General features: G+C 36.9%; 1 protein-coding gene across 2 annotated transcripts in view; it reads right to left on the minus strand.

Moving 5' to 3' along the window:
• Positions 1-436: 436 nt before the first annotated feature.
• TTC33 (tetratricopeptide repeat domain 33) overlaps positions 437-21,281 on the minus strand; it is a 48,363-nt gene continuing 27,518 nt past the window's right edge. For both annotated transcript variants that reach the window (XM_055699634.1, XM_055699635.1), the window contains exons 3-5: positions 21,093-21,174; positions 12,557-12,688; positions 437-3,204 (exon numbers count right to left, since the gene is read on the minus strand). In XM_055699634.1, coding sequence (XP_055555609.1) covers positions 2,854-3,204; positions 12,557-12,688; positions 21,093-21,174 — 565 coding nt within the window. In that variant the 3' untranslated portion in view covers positions 437-2,853. The remainder of the gene's footprint in view (positions 3,205-12,556; positions 12,689-21,092; positions 21,175-21,281) is intronic.

Below are 21,281 nucleotides of genomic sequence, written 5' to 3' on the forward strand. Positions count from 1 at the left end.
AACGTTGCAACAGTCCACCATTTTAATATAGGATTCATATGGGAGGCAAACACACGGAAGCTACTGCAGCCACTGCCACTAGTGATGATGAAGAGCAATAAAAATGAATTCCTGATGGCAAAGTGGGAGTGTTCTTCACAGACATCCTGTTTTTGATAACAAAAGCTTTCTCCTTTGGGCCCCTCTCATCTAGATACCCCTGAGAGGTTTAAAAGCACTGAGCACTACCTTTTATTAAACATTTTTCCTGATATGTCTTTTTTTTTTTTACTATAACTCATTAACAATGTGTTATAGTAAACAGAAGTAAACAGTAAACAGTAAAAAGTGCCTCTGCTCCTGTCAGCAGAGACAGGAGAAGCCAACTGATTAAATTCTAAAATGGTCAACGGTAACCTTTATTCCTATTATAAACAAAAGAATAAACAGGCATCAGTGAGCAGCAGTCAGTATTTTATTCAAACAGATCCAAAAGTTCCTATACATGCAAAACACGGCATGCTGCACAAAAACCAATATTTAAATCATCAATTTTTGCACTTTTTCCCAGTTTAACAGTGTCACGAAGACTTACTCGCTCTACAGTGTTCTATAAAACACTATGGTCCTGACAATAACTAGAATTTATAACCTAGTCTAATCAGAAGGGAAACACATTTAGTACAGAGGATGGAAACAACCATCCCTTGAACCCAGCATGGACATTCTGCTCAATGGTGTAGATACAAACCCCTCCATTACTTTGGCCCAGCAGTGCTGAAGTCAATAGGAATTTGTGAATCATTTCATTGGAAACAGATTCTGTGATAACATGGAGCTCTGAAAGAAGGGAGGCAGTCCTTCCTGTATGAGTAAATACATAACACTGATGCAAGTATAAAGTGCAAAGAAAAAAAATTGTGTTGGGTTATAGCTGATCTCTTCCAAAATGAAAACATAACTTTACAGCTTCTCACACATTTCCTTTTCTAGGAATCATCTCCTCTTTGAAGAAATCTGTCCAAATCCTTCTCACACTAGTTCTTCCTATGGCTGAGTAGATTGTATTATTTCAGTTCTTAGGGAAAGTGAGACTAAAAAATTCTTCAACTGGGACAATTTAAACCATCTATCAAACCATATCTTAATCTAATGCCTATTCAGTAAGCATTTAAGATTTATTTTTGAACCAAAAGAACAAATGAAAATATGACCTGGTAATTTTTTAGATTTCTTAATATATTTTAGTTGCTGTAATTATGATTACTTTGAATACTGAGGAGATGTTAAAAAGTATAAGTGTGCATGTGCAAGTACAGATCCAAAATTTCACACCAATACAAAAATATATTCCGAAGAATCTTGTAAAAATTAATGAAAATTTAGTAAGTACAACATGGCAATTAAGTTTTTGAAAGGGATAATTAATTACTGCAAAGTCTGTAAGCGTTCTCTTAAATAAAGATATTCAACTGAAAGTGTGATTTGAGGTAATTTTTCTACAAAGCACCTTCTATTGCAAAAATCACTATGCTCTCGAGCAACACTATTTTCTTTTAAAATGTGTTATTTTGAAAATAGAAATCAGATATGGAAAATGGAAAGACGACTGATTTCAAAAGGTTTCACTCACCTACAGAACTATTACTCAAATGTTTTTATCATGCAAAATGTCATAAAAATGAAGTAGAAATGATGTGTTCCCAAGCCTGAATTCTCCGGGAACTCCTCAGCTGACCATTTTTTCAAGTCCAGCTAGGAGGTGACCATCTCTACCATGTCTCCAAGACAATGAAAAGAGAGCAGTCCAGAACAGAGTGCATCGAAGAAACAACCTGACTTCACTTCTGTGGCCCCCTTCCCTAAAGAAAGACTAACACCAAACAAATCTCCTATGTTATGCCTCTTAACACAATGTGAATACACACCACAGCATCCAAAAAAAAAAAAAAAAGATAAAAAGGGAGACTCAGGTAATGCTGTACTGAAAAAGTGGTTCATTAAGAACATACTTTAAATAGCAGGACATGAGAATCAGGACAAACTGACTCTTTTTATGAAATTAGCCTCACTAGGAAAGAAAAGACTAAATGTAATACACTTCAGACGTACCTATTTCCAGCTCCCACCATTTTACTTTTGGTGATGTCTGTCACACAGCACTCAAGATAAAGGCCAGTTTCAGTCTCAGCTGAATGTTCTTTCATCTGTTGAAACATTTAGTAATAACTAAGCATTCAGATGCTTGTTTGCATTTCCTTTCATCTAATCGGAAAGTGTTTAACCCATCCACCTATGAAAGCAACACAAAGGTTTCTACTGATTTCATTTGACTCCAAATCAGAAGCCCAATCTATCACACACACACAAGTGAAATAATAATCCACCTCCGCTTCATAGGGAACTTCCTCATAGAAAAAGTAATCTTAATGAAAATAAAGACTTCTGATAACAAAGAACAGTTCACACTTTAACTGGAAGAAAAATAAAATTAACGAGTAAGGATTGAAACAGATTTTTTTTTTTTTAAATCCCTTTTTCTTTTACAGTTTAAACAGAAGCTTATGAATTACTGCAAAAATGTAGACATTAATTTGCAAAATTATGAAAGACATAAAGATGAGAACAGTTGTTAAAATGTAGTTGAGCATTTTAGTATTACATTTGTTCATAAGATTTTTAGGATCAACTCTTCGCTTTCTTTTCCAGAGATATGGATGGAACGACTCAGGTGACTGCTTTTTAAATCTACAAAACAAAATCAACTTCCAGTTCTTTAGCTTTTATAGGCTCTCCCACTGCTCAAAAAACAAAAATAAAGCAAGCCCAATACAATAAATAACACTCGTTCTTATGGCAGCCCATAAGGCTGCTCTATCGGGCTCTGATGAAAAGAGTTTCATCAGGAGTTGTAGGACAATTCTCCTTCTCAGTAACAGTCTCTACTGTACCTGAAGCAGACACAATCACTACCGTTTTAGCTGCTGAAAGAGCTTTCTCCTTCTCTGCAATAGCAGCACAGACTGCCACAATTTCATCACTTTCAAAGTCATAGTCTGGGATTGGTTCTTGTGCAAGATCTTTCTCTTTTGCCAGTGTTTGCATTGCCTCAGTCTTTGTTGCCTTCTGCTGTTCATGTAGCTTTCTTGCCCAGGAAAGGTCCTCTTTCCATACTTCAGGGTTCATTGGAAAGATGTGTAAGGACACCTGGAAACTTCGGATTGCCTATAAACAGAATGGGGAAGAAACACTTTAAAGTGTACACATTTCATCATAGAAATTAACCAAAAAATATTACATACATCATTCAAGCAACAACAAAAATGTTTTTACTCCCGTCTGTCTTTAGTAGAACAATCCTCCCTCAGCTGTAAGATCAACAGGATCGTCACCCCCAGCGAACTGTGCATGTAAGTTCCTGAAAGTACCAAGAATGCATGAACAAATCGGGCATCTAGCAACACGAGCACGAATAAAAGTTCACATGTAAAAAATAATATTGTAAATAAAAAGGTAAAAGAAAAATAGTTTTTGTTTTGATGGTTTTCTATCCCGCTTTTCTCCTACCATCAGAGGTACATGAAGGCAAAAGCAGATACAGAAATACAGAAAAGGGATGACTGGGATTTGAAGTAGCACTAATATTTTAAAGTAGCTTTTAAAATAGCATGTAGCCATTTCACATACAGACCTAATACTAGAGTAATCCTAGCCCCATGAAAAGCAGTTTCTGTAACAAGTTTGTGGTTGCAAACGCACCGAAACAAGCAAAACTAGCAAATAGATTCCCAACTTGGAGAATTGCTCTATGAAAGAGCTCCAATAATTTTATGAACAATGTAATATTAATACAAGCAAGTACAGTCAATACTGTTTCTCCTGTATTTCAGCCCAATTGGGAAAAGTCTCACAAATACAAATACTCAACACAGAAGTTGTTAAATACATAAAAAAATTTGACCATCTAATCCAGTAGATGTGATATTTGGCAATAAGAGATTGCTACAATATTGAAAAAAGGATACACCAAGAATCACAACACAATATTGTATTTATAGTTATATCAACAGTGAAAAGGCCAAGACTGACCTTACCTACACAGACTTATGTGTATGTACAAACAGGCAGGTGTGTCTTTCACATTTATGACTGTATGGTAAGTTATGGAAATGGCTACATGAGTGACCAAACTCTTGTATGATAGAAGAAGCTTTCCTGTAGGATGGGAAAACAGTGATGATATGGATTTGGATTATATTTGGGAAAATTTATAGCAACTTGCATATAAAGACTTTAAAGACATATGGACAACCATTGAATTCCACGTTCTGTTGTAATTTAGAAATACCTAAAGCATCCAAATTAATTTGAAAATTCATAACTTTTCATCTACATAGACAGAAACTGCCAAGTCATCCTTCTGCTGGTACAGATTAATATATAAGCTCTGAATGATGTGAACTCTGCAGAAAAGAGATATAAATCAGATTTAAGAAATGCTGATTATGCTATCAGCCTTACTGTTGTTGTAATAGGCAGCCTTTCAGTTCCAGGAAAAATCTTTACTATTGGTCCACAGCCAGCTCAGAAGTGTAGGAGCATGCTGAACTTTAAACAGAAGGAGTACAGTGCAATTCTTGCAAAACAGTGTCATTTTATTCAGCTTTGCTAGCTTTTAATTTCCAGGGACACATGAGCTACAAGTAAACACTAAATGCTCTTTTTTTTTTTATTTCTGTTGAAAACAAAATATAAACAAACACCATCTGCTTTTAAGCCTTCCATGAAAGAGGCCCCCTAATTAAAACCTGTCTATATAATGATGCTCATGCACAATAAACAACCCCAAACACAGTAGTCAAATATAAGGTAACATTTGATAAGCTTAGAAGCTGCCTCAATGACTGATATAATACAGCATGAAAACATAGAAATATAGAAAAAAAGACTGTGTATAACATTGTTAAAAATAGGTAATAATAAAGTAATTTCTAAGTGCTGCAGAAGTTCAATGGGATTCCTTTTAAAGCAGCAATGTAACACTGAAAAATACAGAACCATCATCCACACAAAATTTTATGTTGCCACTGCGGGTGCTTCCACAGCCGTTAATTTCCATTAAGACAGAAGAAAGAATAACAGTGCTACTTCTAATTTCCCCCCTGATGGAGATGTAAATCTCCTTTTCCAACTGCCTGTCTGGCATTACAGGAAAACACGGAGGCACAAGATAAACTTGGAATTTCTAGTCTCATTTTGAAAAGCAGCATATAAGAGACTATGTATTTGTATTTTCAAAATACTTTAGATTTCATTTCACAAGAGGATGTTCTGTAGCAAACAATTTGTACCATAAGCAGAAACTCCTCTGCTGGTTTGCAGAGTCTTTAAATGTAAAGGGCTGTTCTGATCAAGACTATACTTTTTCTAGCACATTTTTATAACCTAAAAAAAATGTAAGGGAGCATTTTAAGAGGTTATGCAGTTCACATCTGGCCCCAAGGTCTGTATTAGGCCTTTATGTTACATCTGACAGACACAATCTGACCTATTTCGAAGGACGTCCATCAGTAGAAGATGTGTATACATCTATACGTAATCCTTTTCTGTGTTTAATGACACTTAAATATGGATTTTTTTATTTCTTTTTACAGCATCCAACATAATACTTGGGGGTGCTGGTGGGATGAAAAACTGGACATGAACCAGCAATGTGTACACGCAGCCCAGAAAGCCAACCAAATCCTGGGCTGCACCAAAAGCAGCGTGGCCAGCAGGGCGAGGGAGGTGATTCTGCTCCTTTACTCTGGTGAGACCTCACCTGCAGTACTGCATCCCGATCTGGAGTCCCCCGTATAAGAAAGACATGGACGTGTTGGAGCGGATCTAGAGGAGGGCCAGAAAAATGGTCAAAGGGATGGAACACCTCTCCTATGAGGACAGGCTGAGAGAGTTGAGGTTGCTCAGCCTGGAGAAGAAAAGGCTCCTGAGAGACCTTACTGCAGCCTTTCAACAGTTCAAGGGGGCTTATAAGAAAGATGGGGATTGAAATTTTAGCAGGACTTGTAGTGATAGGACAAGAGGTAATGGTTTTAAACTAAAAGAAGACAGATTCAGAGTAGATAAAAGGAAAAAAAATTCTATGATGAGGGTACTGAAACAGTGGAACAGGTTGCCCAGAGAGATGGTTGATGCCCCATCCCTGGAACCATTCAAGGCCAGGTGTAGGGGGCTTTGAGCAACCTGATCTGGTTGAAGATGTTCCTGCTGATTGCAGGGGGCTGGACTAGCTGGCCTTTACAGGTCACTGCTGACCCAAACTATTCTATGATTCTATGTTAATATTTTACTGGAATTTAAGTCTTATCTCTTATACCATTCACTGTGAACATAAATAATTTTCACAGAAACCTTTAGAAAAGAGACATTTGCAAAATTTTAGCATATTTAAGGACTCTCCATTGTACTTCTCTTATTTAAACAAAAAAAATATCCAATTCTTTCACATACTTTCACTCTAGTTTAATAGTTTATATGACATAATATGAAAGGTAAATATGTTATCTATTTTAACTTTAAACTGTCAGAGCTTTTCTACGCAACTCTTCCATTCAGATTAATTTTTCTTTTCAATAAAAATTTTCTCTCTGGTAATTTCATTTCAGCAGAAATAATTCTTCTGTCTTCAAAAATGACATGACCACTTAATATTTTGCAGTTCTTACGTTTATAAAACCATTTTATTCAAAGGTTCTTGTGCTCTCATATTTTGGAGAAAAGACTTGAAATATAGTAAGCAATATTCCAGGTATGAGAGACTATTATTGTCTTTCATCTATGGGAATTTGGTCAAGTTATAAACCCATAGAAGTCTTTGTTCCTATTTTGTAGACGTTTGTGAGATTATGCTAGCTTAATTCTCTTATGCTGGAGGTTCTCCACTGCAGAGAATTTATGCAGCATAGATGAAGATGCATCACTCCCAGGGCTGACTTAGCACACGTCCTCCTTGGGGTGCAGTGTCTGATAGCTGGCATGAGAGGCCAGAGAACAGTGCCTGAGCCTGGATGTATGAGAGGAGAACAGGAGCATAATGAATGGCTTTTGCAACTGATAGAGATCTCCTCAGCTTCTTTAGCCCCAGACACACATCTCTGTAAAGACTAAAGTTTCAGAAAGTTTCCCATCAGCCATGTTGTCCATTTCCAAGTTTCTCTTCAAGGTGTCTCTTCCTGACTTCCACAGCTTCCTTCTTCCTGTTTTTTTGAAGACATTTCTATCCTCCTCTTGTTTATTCTTTTGCTTTGGCGATGTATTCCCATTTCCCAGATCTCCTCTTGTACCAACTCACTTCTTCCCAGCACCCTTTCCTCACAACATCTACTGCCTGTCTGCCTTTACACCTCAGTGAGCATCCCTGCAAGACACTGCAGCACGCTCTACAGAAGTCACTGCTTCAGGCAGCCTCTGTCATAGAGATCTCTATACCATGCTCTAGTACACCCAGGATGATAGAGAGATTAAAATAAATCCATCCCGTTATAGGAATTGACAAATTTAGCCCAAGAAAATAAAGCCCAAAGTGCTCTTAACTTGTATATCAGGAGGACAGAAAACATTTATCTCTCCATTACCAACTTATACTGATACCATTATTACAAAGAATTCTAAACTAATGGTAAAACAACTTTCTCCCCAATAGAAGTGTGTCATATATTCTACATCTGTTTTGCTAATACTTTTAATTACAGGGTCTAAGTGGAGATGTACTACTTCATCATGGCTAGAGCCTCAAAAGTCCTCAGCATCTGACAAGAGAAGTGAACAAGAGATGCCAGCTAAGTCAGCAGAGAACACTGGCAAGAACTGAGTATCCCTGCCAGAAATGTATCAGAAAGGGCATTCAAACTTCTGCAGAGTTGCTTGCCCTTCTGCTTTCTTGACTCAAAATACAAATCACCTCCGAGTAAAATTTCTTTTCACGCAATTAAAAAAAAAATCATTAGGTGGGTTATCAAAATATATTTATGACTTCCAACAATGGTTAAAAAAAATAAGTTATTACACTATAGCTGCTGGAGGCTGCAGGACTAACACAGGACCTCTGAGGAAGCTAGTATTACTGTCTATTACCTGGTATTACCTACAACTGGGTATGAGTGTTTAAAGCGGTTGAAAAGAATTGAACAGAACTCCATTTTAACTGACAAAGAATTTTATTTTCTCTCCAACTTAATACTTCCCTAATACTATATGCTAGAATGCGTATGTGACCAGAGTGCAGCTCAAGATGGACTTGGCAGGACAGCAATATGCCCTGTCACATTCATTATTTTCTAAAGAAATGTTACAGAATCATAGAATCATTTAGGTTGGAAAAGACAATTAAGGTCGAGTTCAACCACAGTCCACCACAAAACCATGTCCTCAAATGCCACATCTACATGCCTTTTAAATACCCTCCATGGATGGTGACTTCAACACTTCCCTGGGCAGCCTGTTCCAATGCAATCCTGATAAGGAGAGCAGCAGCAGTACCTTTTAAAGTGTGACACACAAACTGTAAATGGAATAACAAGACATTCTAGGTCCAAATTATAAAACAGGTTGCCATTTTTCAGACTGCATTGCCTCTTTCTCTTTTCATTTATGTACATAGTAAGTATCAACTATATTCATATAATGATAAATATGCCGTCACTACAAAAAAATCCATACATTTTGTTGTGCTTAGAAGGAAGATCACCACAACAGTGTAATTAAATATTTCAATCTCATAGAAATCTATAAAAATAAAATCTGACTAATTTATCCCCTCAAGTTGATAGGAACACAATCTGAAGCACAGGCTTGATTGCTTTTCAAAGGAAAGCCAACCATCAGTTTCCTTTTGAATATCAAAATCTTTATGTTTCTACATGCTTACAATAGTAACATTTTGAAACATCCCATCAAATTCATAGTTATGTTAATTAGCTGGATTACAACAAAATGCAGTAATGCTTCTCTTTGCTAGTTCGTAACTCCCATCATTATGTGAAAGATCTAAACCTTTTTTTTTTTTCCCAAGATAAATAAAAGGGCTGATCTGAGCATTCATATTGTCAAGGCTTAATTCTTTTTACAAAATGTAGTGTCACACTTAAAAGACTGCTAAACTACTTAGTAACAATATAGCAAACCACATCCTTCAAAACACCAAATAAAAGGCACACACAACTGGTCCATGTTTACACACCTGCCCACTAACCTTTGTAATCTTCAGCACTCTACATTTGACCTAGTGGTCCCCTCCCACAACAGGGTGTAAGCTTCAGTCACAAAATCACAGAATGGCTGAGGGTGGCCAGGACCGTCTGAGGTCATCTGGGCCAACCTCCTGGTCAAGCAGGGCCACCTGCAGCTGGCTGCCCATGACCATGTCCAGATGGCTTATGAACTTCTCCAGGACAGGAGACTCAGTCACTTTCAATTGGTCTTCTTAATGCTGCTTTTCTTTTTTTGTTTGCTTGTTTAATGGCGTGGGGCTCACTCACTCATGGGAATAACTATTCTAATGAAGGTATCAGTGTGAAATGGTTACTGCTTAAGCTGTCAACACCAGTACAGTAAATATAATTTGATAAACGTTTACAATTAAATGAGAAAAATATTGCAAGCCTGACTACATTTCTGCAGTTTCTACATTCATGTTGCAAAGTTTACTAGAGTATGCTCTTGCAAACTGGATCTGTAGAATCTAAGGAATTTCTGCCTTTACAGAAATAAAGTTCTGCTTGCTCATATTCAAGTATTACTGTTCAATTACCCCACACAGTAAATTCAGAAAATAAAAGCAAACAGCTTTTGGAAATGGTAAATACAAAGGGGCTAATTTATCTCACTTTGTCGCAAGTCTAACAAATCTAAATCAAAACAAGTATTTTTTCATTTGAAAAATATATTACACAGATCATAATAAAAATTAGATTTGTTTAGAAGCTGTGTTTTAGGCCTGGGAAACTTGAAATTGAAATTCAGTAAATTGTTTTTTTCCCAAGAAAAAGTGCATCATTCATTGTAAAGTAATAAAAATATTTACAACAGACCATTTGGCAGGATGTGGGTAGTGAAGACAGACACTGACGGGGAGAAATGAAACAAAGAAACAGAAGAAGCTGCCTTGAGAGGGGTAGTAATTCCCAAATCTCAAACATTACTAAGAAGCCCTGATAATTATGCTTTATTAACTTTTCTTTGTAAAAAATGTAAGGCAGTGAAAAATTAGAAAATCATGGTCATGAAAGACTAATGGAAAAGGATAATTATGACTTTGATCACCTGGTCAAGAAGCCTCCACAGGTTCAATAATTATTAAATCACTTAACCTTTTAATACTACTCCTGTCATAACCTTTTAAGGTTCCTTAAAAAATCACTTGTTCCAAAATAAAATAGTGATCACTGTCTGCATTTTAGAATAACCCTCCGAGTTCTTCTCTGTAGGTGAGAATATAGTCATCAGAAGGCAGTTCAACATGCCTTAAAGACAGGAAGGCAAAAACGCAGAAACAGCCAGCAGTAAAGAACTAGAGACACCAACAGGAGCTACCCACCCCTGGGCTCCCTGATCAAACAGAGACAGAGGAAAAAAACATTAAGAGAGCAAACTACCCGGTGACAACTCCTCCTCCCTCTCTTCACAGACAGTAAGGTCAGTCTAACATTACAGGAGCACCTACAGCAGTGTTTTGTTTCAGATGAATAATGTACCTTGATGCAAATCTCTGGTTGCTCCCACTTAAAATGTTTCAGTTTGCTTGCATCATGGAATAGTCTCAGACTACATAAACTAGATGGCTTTCTGATTAAGCTCAACAACGCACTACAAAAGAACACCTGGAGTGCTACTCTGCAGTAGAACAACATGAATGTAATGTCAACACCGGATCGCCAGCACTACTGACTCAAGATATCCACTCCTATTGGTGTGATATGACTTGCCAATGTAGATAAAGCTTACAGGATCCAGTGAGCAGACCTGGTGGTATAACTAGTATCAGAATATCAGTATCTATAATTCACGTAACTGCAGCATATTTTTATAGAATAAGCAGCATCAGCTGCCTAGGATCCTTACAGGAAATAAAACCTTGACTTCCCTGAGACTAATGCATTTTAGAATCTGACACATAATTTACAGCGAAAATTTCTGACACTCAGGAAGGATAACATTCACAGATTGTAGATCCAGACAGGACAGACCATCTGCCTACTCTTACCTTTTATGTCACCGAAGCCAATGTAATGTCACCAGTTATGCAATGCAGATATGCATGAATTTATATTAAATATTTCATATTATGGTACTGCAACAACATAAGGTTGTTGCACACTATACATCTGCAACTAACATCTTTTGTCTTACGTCATTCTCATCATTTGGGTTTCATAGAATCACAGAATGGTTTGGGTTGGAAAGGACCTTAAATATCATATAGTTCCTACTCCCCTGCCATGTGTAGGGACACCTTCCCCTAGAACAGCTTTTGTTTTGTTTTGTTTTCTTTAAATAGTGCTCCTTACTACACTTTAAAAAGAAACTGGGTTTGCATAATCTGTTAGCCTCCTTCGAAAAAAAAATCATAATTATTTTTTCAGTCTTGAAAATTTTCTGTCCAAACATTGTGACTTTGCAAAAACACTCTAGATTAATGATAAAATTACTTGAATCAAACCAGCACACAGTTACTTCTAATAGAAATAAATTAAAACCTGTATTCTTCCTCATCTGAAAGCTCACCATGAATTATTTTTCTAATGGACTTCCGTGAACATGTCTGAATTAAAAAATTCACTCACTATGTTTCCATACTAACTAGCAGAAAACTATTATATTATGTATATTATTTACAGGTGTATAGCCTACAGGCAGAGGGTCATACGATATAGGGGAAGCCTCCCTTTGCATCACATCATGTAGCCAGGACAAGACCACGGCATACAGCTGCAGCTAGATAAAAGATGTATTTCAGCTACTGCAGAGCCTCCCAGCCTTTTTGCTCTCTTATTAAGAAGCAATTTCAACCACCATTTGGGGTCAAGGAGCCAGAGGAAAGCATGAATAAGCATATATGATTTGCTGCACCTGAAACAGGGGAGTAGGAGACAGGGAAAACAAGAATTTTAGCAGGCATGTACAAAACTGAGCCTGAATATCAGCTGGAAATGCACTTTATCTTTAAACTATGGTGAGCTGTGCTGCAGCAGTACAGTACCCAGAACGTAGTATATGCAGTTAAGTCAACCTAATTATTCTATTGCATAAAGCCACCACATTAATATAGTATATAACACAAAAGGCTTTGAGCTAGGCAGATCTTCTGCAAACCCATCAACAAAACCACACGGAAACATTTGTGAAAAACAATGAAGTAGAGGGAATACTGGAGATAAACATCAGCAACCTTTTTCCGTGCCTGCTTTCAGGTTACATAAGGATATTCATATACCTTTGTATTTCTGTACTTTCATTCTCTCACGCAATTCAGAGGATGCGGTTTACAATTTTAGTATATTAATGTTGTTAGTTTTCCTACCAGTGCTATCTCTCCTAATCCAAGCTGGGCACGTCCCAAAGTCTGCCAGGCATCCCAGGAACGTGGGTTTCTCTGGACAGCCATTTCTGCTGCATGCACTGCTGGGAACATTTCATGTAAAGACATCAGGACCTATGACAGAAAAAGAAAAATAAGAGGAATAAGCACAACTGAAAACAGATTTAAGTCTTCTGGGATTACCCAGGCAACCACCATTGTTTCAATAACTAAGGGCAGGTTCATCTTACCTAGCTTTTATTAGTTTAAAAGTTAGTTATCTAATCTCAGATAGCCACCCAGATCATTTTATAGCCCATGCAGAGAAATTGGCGTGCTAGAGGATGATTCATCTGAACTATTTAAGCAACTCTATTACAAGTAGATTAATGGCTTCTGAAGTTGTCCCTCCCTCTCCCTTCCTCCCTACAAATCCTACACTGTAGAAGCGTAACAGAATACACTGAAGGACAAACACACCAAGAATTAAACACAATAAAAAAGCAAGTATTCCTGAAAAACTCCTGAGTTGCATTTCTTCTTTTTAATAGAAGACTGGAATCTACCAAATACAATTGCAGTGTGCATGATATAACTATAGAACCAGTCCCTGTAATTCAACACAGAAACAGCCCTTAACAATGACTGTTGTATTTGGAGAGTACGCACTCTGCCATAGCAAAGCCTAACTTAAGACATGAAGTCACCTAAGTCAAAAAAAAAAAAAAATAAAAAAGTTGCCGACTGTGGAAATCTCTTACTCAGCAGTGCAGGTTCGTGTCAGCCTGTTACCATAGTATTCTAATCCTTGCATTGAATCTCCATAACTAAGCCTATAAATCAAAACTCATGATATATAACATGCCTCAAAGCTTGCCTTATTTTTCCAAGACCACCATGAGACTGGCACATTACCTGAAGACCTGCATCACTCTGAGATCATGATTTCAGACACCCACATGCTATGGTGACAGATACCAGTGTAAGAAACAAATGACAACTGCATTCCTATGGTATGATGAGAATGTCAACCACAAGAGTAAGACTCATGTGTGGGCAACCACTTTCACCCCAGCTGACCCACAAGTATGATGAATAATATAAGAACATATTAGGATTATTGCTGAAGTGCAAAAAGCATTTATTTAACCTGAAATTTGACACTCAATGTCTTTTTCAAGGTCTTGCTCTCACTTTCCACCATATACAGCTTGATTTTCTCATCTTGCTTTAGAAATCTATATTATCTGTTTTATTTACCTCTTTTTGAGTAAGTTACTCTTATTTGCTCTAACATGGCATGAACATAATGGTCTATTTTGCTGCTTCTAACAAAGATGCCCCCAGGTCTTTCATTTCAGCCCATATGCTTGAAATACTTGAGCTGATCATAAAACTATTATCTTTTCATTTAGATGTGTGACTGAAACATCAGTTTGGAAGCCAGTAGCAAACCCCACACCGAAATTCTGTCAAATGCTTGCTGCTACTCTTACCTTTGCTCAATTTTACCTCATTTTCACTGTTTCTTATTTTCTTAAAGTGTTTACACTTAAGGCAATGAACTTCAGTAACTGTTTTGAAACAGTTACTCTGGATAGAACACACCCGCACAGGCTCCTCCCAAAATAAGCATGATTTGGCTGAATTCGTTTCAAAAGGGCGAAGTGAACTCCTCCATGTGGCACGTGTTTCTGGCTAGGAGCTCCACTGTACTTAACGCAACAAACTCTTGACCCTCTTTTAATCCTTTATGGACTACCTCAGCACAATTGACTCTAAACTGCAAGCCATCATCAGCATCAACCCAGACCTGCATATAGTTACATTACTTCCTCAGTAACTTTGTGCACTCTCTTTTGATTCAAGTTACATTTACACCCATTTCACCTGGGTTTGATAGGGCTTTTTTGACAGCAGAGATAATTATCACTCTCTGATAGTTACTTCCTGCAAAAACATCCACATTACTAGCAAAAACAGGAACAAACGAGCATTATTCTAAAAAGGTCACAAACCATTGGAGTACTCAGGCACAACATTTCTTTTCTAAACAGATCATTGTTTTTTAGAGAAACCAATTCCCTTGCATTTGGGTATTTTTCAATGACCAGACAAATAGCATGATGCTTCACAAAGGAACTACAGATCACTGAAAATTCCATTTAAATCCCTCTGCCTCAATGTTTTAGCATCTCAACTTAAAGAGTCTTCAGATGGCCAAGCATTCAGAAAAATGCACAAATATAACCATGTCATTTGACAGTATGAAGATATTAAGCATTTACTTATCAAAATTATGCTGGGGAAAACCTTCACAAAAGAGACAATCCTACCAGCAAAATAGGTCCTTGATCTGTTTTGAAACAAGCTATGGCAGAAAAAGGCTATTTTGCCAGAATCACCTAAGGTAAAGATGAGGATGTGTGTGCTTGCTTATAAACACACCTCTAAGAGCTAACAGGCTAAGAATCTATTCTTTTCCTGTTGCTCTCAAATTTATTTCTCAGATCAATTTTCACTTGCAAACAAATCAGCAGGATGGCACTCAAGTTTCACAATTAAGTAATCTCATTGCCTCTTTATTTTCCAATTATAATGACAACACTTCATGAGAAAATATTCTTAAAACTAAACAAACAATTAGGGGAAAAAATCTTAATACACAGAAAAAATCTCAAGACTCTCATGCATATATATATTAAAAATTACTAGAGGGAAATACCTTACGAAGATGTTCAGTAGGTGGATTTTCAGAATTTAATTTATTCCAACAGACTTAACGTTATTACATGCATTAAAACAAAGAAAAACCTTGTCACTAGAATGATTTAGGTTAATAAACCTAGCTTTTAAAAAAGTGTACATCAGACAGATTAAATAATTAACAGAACTCAGTGGCAAAAAAACCCCAATTAAACATAGCAACTGTCATCAGGAGAATGACCAAGTATTAAAAATCCAGGCAGCAGAATGACCCATCCTGTCCTACACACAATATTTTGGAAGTGTTATGAATCTGAGTAAGTCCTGGTTTAAAATGAGCTCACTGGCTTGCAGCTGAATCACTATATATAGATACATTCAAAGTCCAGTGAAACTCCAATTTCTTCTTCCATCCAGAAACCCATTTCGAAACAGTGATGCATAAAATTCTTCCCACCCACAAGCAGTTTACCTTTATCCATGCAGTAAAGCAACTGCCACTACACCACACAGCAATGCCTTTTGCTACATAGCCTTGCAGAGTTTACATCAATGTTTTGATGATAAACCCTTCGCACTACCACCCAGTTAAAAAAAAATAAATAAAACAATTAAAAATAATCATCAATTATTAGATGATTTGTCATAACCGAAACTTGGGATTGTGAGTCTGATCATATGTTAGGACCCTCATCATTTCTTAAGCAGGAAGAGGGATGGCTGGAAGTTGGTATTATTTCTTCACTGAGTTCAACATTAAGAAAAAAAACCCACAAAATAAAAAAAACCAGCACACACTTTAGAAGGGGAATGGAATGATTTGTATATGAGTATGTGTTTGGCCTATTAAAAAAAAATACATCTGAAATTCTGGTCTGGTTCAGTGAATGCGAATTCAAGATGGAGGGTTGTACAGAAACTAGATCCTCAGACATTTTATGACAAACATCCAAAAAGCTTATTAAATGGAAATAAACCTGTTTGTTTACATTTTTATTTACTTGTTTCTATAAATATCTATACACAATTGTATTGTGTACTTTAGCAATACTGTCATAGTTCCACAGTGTGTTCAACAATGTCCTCTGAGATCTGAGGTAGAAGTATTACTGGATGAGCTACATGAACCAGGCAAATTCTCAGGAGTAGTGTAGAATAGCAAGAGTACCTGATTCCCAACAGTGTTACACAATGTAGCAAGTCCTTTGGTAACTCTCTTCACTCAGGAAAGAGTCCCACAGGGTCCAGCATACAAACGTTCAGACCCAAATTCAAAGAATGTCTCAAAAGCCTGTTCCTACATCTTTGTAATTCAAAGCAGTAACAAAACAATTCAGTCAATGTTAAAGAAACTTAGTCCACAATTAATTTCAAGAAGTCTTAGTCACTGCATTAATATAGGTAGACTTCATACACTTCCTTGAATACACTTATGATACTATTTATCTAATACTATAATCATACAAGGCTGTTGTGGGTTTTAAGTTTCGGGGGGGGGGGGGGGGGGGGGGCGCGGGGGGGGGGGGCGCGTTGTGCAACCAAAATACAGAAATTAGCTGCCTGCACAAACATTTACTTGCCATGGGGGAGCAGTTTAGGCTGACAATGGAATATTAAGTATATACACTGATGTTGCATGCAAAGAACAGTTTAAGTGACCCCTAACCTCTCCACACACCACATTAATCTATCTTTAAGCGGAACAGAGGGCTGAGAGCAACGGAAAAAAAATCTCAAGAACTTTTATGGGTTTCTAAAGCAGTTGAGCAATTCCATAATGCCCATATGTTTTTCTGGAAACACAATTACTGCAAGTGTCATTGACAACTGGGAAATTTAAACATGACTTTCACTCTTCAGAAACACTGGAAGACATTTGTCCCCACATCTGTTAAAATACAGATCTGACAGAACTTACCATAAATATTTACAGATTCCTACTGTGTCATTAGCATAGTTATCTGAGCTGCGTATTAAACAACAGGGTATTTAAGTTCGCTGCTGAGAAAGGAAATACTAATGAACAGGGAAGCTGCTAGATAACCCCACATAAGATTATCTTAACAAATGTGACATGGTATACAGATATTCAAGCCCATGCAAAACACTCCATCCAATGTCATTTCTCAAAAGAAATCACCTCATGAGGAGACCTTTCCTTATTGAAAGAAAATCAGTATAGACCATAAAGAAACTCTGCATATCACAGAAAGTCATTCTTAACATGAATCACCTCCCCTAGTATGTGACTCACATACCCAGACAAGATTTTCATAGGCCCAATGCTGGTCAAACCCTTGCTGAAGTTGGTGTACAGTTCTTCGAAATTTTCTCATTTAGCTACACAATAATAGCAGCAGTATTTGTGCTGGTATCATGGACTGGAATAACATACTCAGCCCTAAGACAGTATCATTTAAATACTAACCAGAATAATTTTGGAATAAATTATGTATTTCTGTTTTGGCAAAAATAGATTTTTACAGCTCACATTAGTGCCTTTAAAAGTAGGAAGGTATTAAATTACACATTATACCAATCAGCTTCCAGTAAGAATAAGTCATACTCCAAAAGACATCTGTAATAATTACTTACATGTACTAAAGATGTTACCAATTTAAAGATTAGAGGTTTAGTTAAAATTATTCCAGCAATGATTTTGTAAATGTGTATTTTGTACATAAACTCTTACAGTGTTCTCATTCACACTGTAACAGAAGTGTTACACAACATCAGAAAGTGAAACCAAAGAGAAACAGTGCAACTGCCCAGCACTGCTCTCCTCTTCAGGAAAGGAAACAAAGGCATGGTGGAAGCAGAGGCCTGGGTTCCTTCATTCCTTCAGGTTTCATTACACTCCAGCGGCTTCACTAGACAGCCAAAGATAACTTCTCAAAAATCAGAGTCACAGAGCTAGTTTCTCAGCTCCTCCTGGTCGGCAGGACAGCCGCGTGCCTTATTCCTCCAACTCAGTTTTGACATCCAGCTGAAATACAGGGACTGGAGTGCTGAGTAGCAACCACCCCTCAGTATTAGTTATTGTAGCTGGAGCACTGACTGAAGGATGCTGTAGTGAGCATCCATTTGGGAAAGTCACATAGTTCGGATGCTGGTAAGCTAACATTAATTTCCTGTTCTCCTGTTATTTTCACTGTGAAAATATTTAATTTTAGTACAATTCCGATTAGAATACTTTTGGAGAGCTAGCTTAATTCTTGCATTCACAGAAGACCCTTATAAAGAACTGTTACAAGACAGCTATTCACTAATTTGTCCCACTGAGCATAGCTGTCCTTTTCAAGAGCATTTTTTTGACTTTAAGAAAAAAAAGAGAAAAAGAAAATCTAATTGCAAAATAGAGGCTACTTCAAAAACACCCTGTGTTAAGGAGTCAGCACCAAAGCACATGAACCATTTCTTTCCACCCTAGAAAAAAATCCTACTAGATGGTCTGTTTTATTCAAAAGATAGTAAACCCCAACATTTTAGGACTGATACCATTTTCACATAACAGAATTTATTTTCCAGTGGAGTTAAAGATTAAATGTACAAATGAACAGCTAGATAAGTTAACAACCTTTATGGAAACTTGGAAAGCTGATAATTAAAGCCAAATTGTATTATTCTGTCTCTTCCTACAGTGCACATTCAAGATTTGAAATCCTTTGCACATAGGTCTGCAGATGCCAATTGTTTACATGACAGCAGAAAGCAATGAGACAATTTTTTTTAATAAAAACCTTTCAAACACTTCTAAACACTTAGAAGTACCAGGGTCAAAGCTTGCTGGAGGCTGGGAAAAGCATCGTGGGGGAAGTACTGCTACATGCTTGTACCATTTGTATGAATACCCAGCTATCCACTGTTGGAAGTTGTCAGGATACTAGGCTAGGCAGATCTTTCATTTAAGCTAGCATCAATGTAAAGGCATCCAAAGGTAATTAAATATTCAATGGAAGTTTACATGTTTAAGATGGTTTTTGCCACAGAACTCCAGAAGTATGCAGGCAAGCACCTAAATCATATAGGAGATCTGTAAATACTAACATGCTACCTAAACAACACAGAGATCTGATCCTAAGCATGCCCAAGTTAAGAGAATGTAACACAGCAGAAGAAACATTTCCACAAAGATCTGAACAACATGATGAGATTATTATTTTTTTTCCTAAAAAGACATCTGCCATTGTTTTAAAAGTTAAGAAGAAATAATTGACTATAAAACTAGCCTGGTGAGAAAGTGGGGAGAACAAATGCCCGCTTTTCAGCACTATGTGGGAACAGAATAAGTTAATTGCACTAGAAAAATTCAGCATCAAAGTAAAAACAATTACTGCGTCTTATCACCAACACCATTTGAATTAATGAATCACGTGAAAAATCAGCCCTTCATACATACCTCTCCATGATTTTTTCCTAACACAGTCTGTCTGGATCCCTTATACACATATGATACATTGACAAAGCAATCCAACAATACACTACTCCCAAAATAATTCAGGAAGAAAAACCTTTAAAGCCATAAAGTATTTCTCAAACCAAATGCAAAACCAAGTAAGACCTAAACCTTTCACAGCTATGTAAAATGAAAGCTCATTGAAATGAGCTTACGATTATTCAATTAATTCTTTTGCAGAATCAAACCTTCTTCACTTCATGACTGTGAGGAGATGTGATAGCATCCAGGAAAAAAAAAAAAAAAAAAGAAAGCAGTCACCACATCTTGGAAAGCAACCAGATTTACTTCTTGGGGTTTGTTGGGGGGTTTTGCTGGTCTGGGGTTTTGGGTTTGGCCGTGTGTTGTGGTGGGGGGTTTGGTTTGGTTTTTTGTTGTGTGCTGTTCATTTGTTGGATTTTTTGTGGGGAGGGGGTGGTGGTTTTTTTAATATAAGAATTACAGTAACACCAAAACTAAACAATATTGCAAGCTTCCTACAAATTACCTAACACATTCACTGAAGTACCATGATTTTACTTCTTTTCCTTTCTCCTGCTTTAAACAATGTGTTTTTCAGCCTAAAAATAATTTTTCCCATTCTAATCTGTCCAGCTGGTTGAAAGAAGCCATACATTTCTTGTTCTCATCCTCAATCCAAATTAAAATAATTTTTGCAGAAGAGCATTTTTTTTATACAGAAAAAAAAAAAATGTGGGTTTGCCCCCTTGCATATAGATAGAGAGACAAAAGCTTCCCAATCGAAACAAAATCAAGGATCTTGGCATTTTTGACTTTTGGCATCTAAGCCATGGAAGCACACACTGAAATTACAAACTGATCTCATAATTTAAGTGAGGCACTGATGGCTGGCAAGTCTTTTTCCTCGGAACAGCTTTAAAATAAAGGCTTAGATGAATTAACATCATATGTATACTCTGTCTAATGGTCTTTTCCAAGATTCATTTATCTATATAACACTTAATATGAAAACAGACTGCAACACGTATTTTGTATATGGCATCCCTGTTTGGTGTTGATAGTATTAAGCCAACTCTTCAGAAAGAGCAGGCAGATTTATAACGGTCAAATTTGCTAATCATCACAATAAGGCCCTCCTTGCTCCTCCCAAAACAATTTTTAAATATTTCAGTTGCTTCTTTCACATTGTAACATCCTAATTCATGTCCTAAACAAAGATGCTATTTATTGTGATTGGCTGCGTTAACAGCATTATTTCCTGTTTAAAGATACCCCATTGTGTTGGGAAAAATTAAAAACCTGAATTGTGCTGTAGTTTATGCACAGAACAACTACACAGTGTTGCACAGTACCTGTTCACAAGCACAATGTTTTCTGTTTTATTTGCTAAACTGATAAAGAATTGTCATGCTTTACCTGTGATTTCATCTCATAAAGCGTAGCATCCTCAGGAGTTAACTGAAGTGCTTCATCCCACTTGTGAATAGCCTCCCGGTACCTGTAGTTAAAACAATATTACAGTCTCACTATATTTAGAGATATCAGATATTTCTATTTATATCCTGACATTGTCCTAATTAAAGTGTCATGGTATCTAATTAGTAT

The sequence above is a fragment of the Falco cherrug genome, chromosome Z (genome assembly GCF_023634085.1).
Source record: "Falco cherrug isolate bFalChe1 chromosome Z, bFalChe1.pri, whole genome shotgun sequence".
In the NCBI taxonomy this organism is placed as follows: domain Eukaryota; kingdom Metazoa; phylum Chordata; class Aves; order Falconiformes; family Falconidae; genus Falco; species Falco cherrug.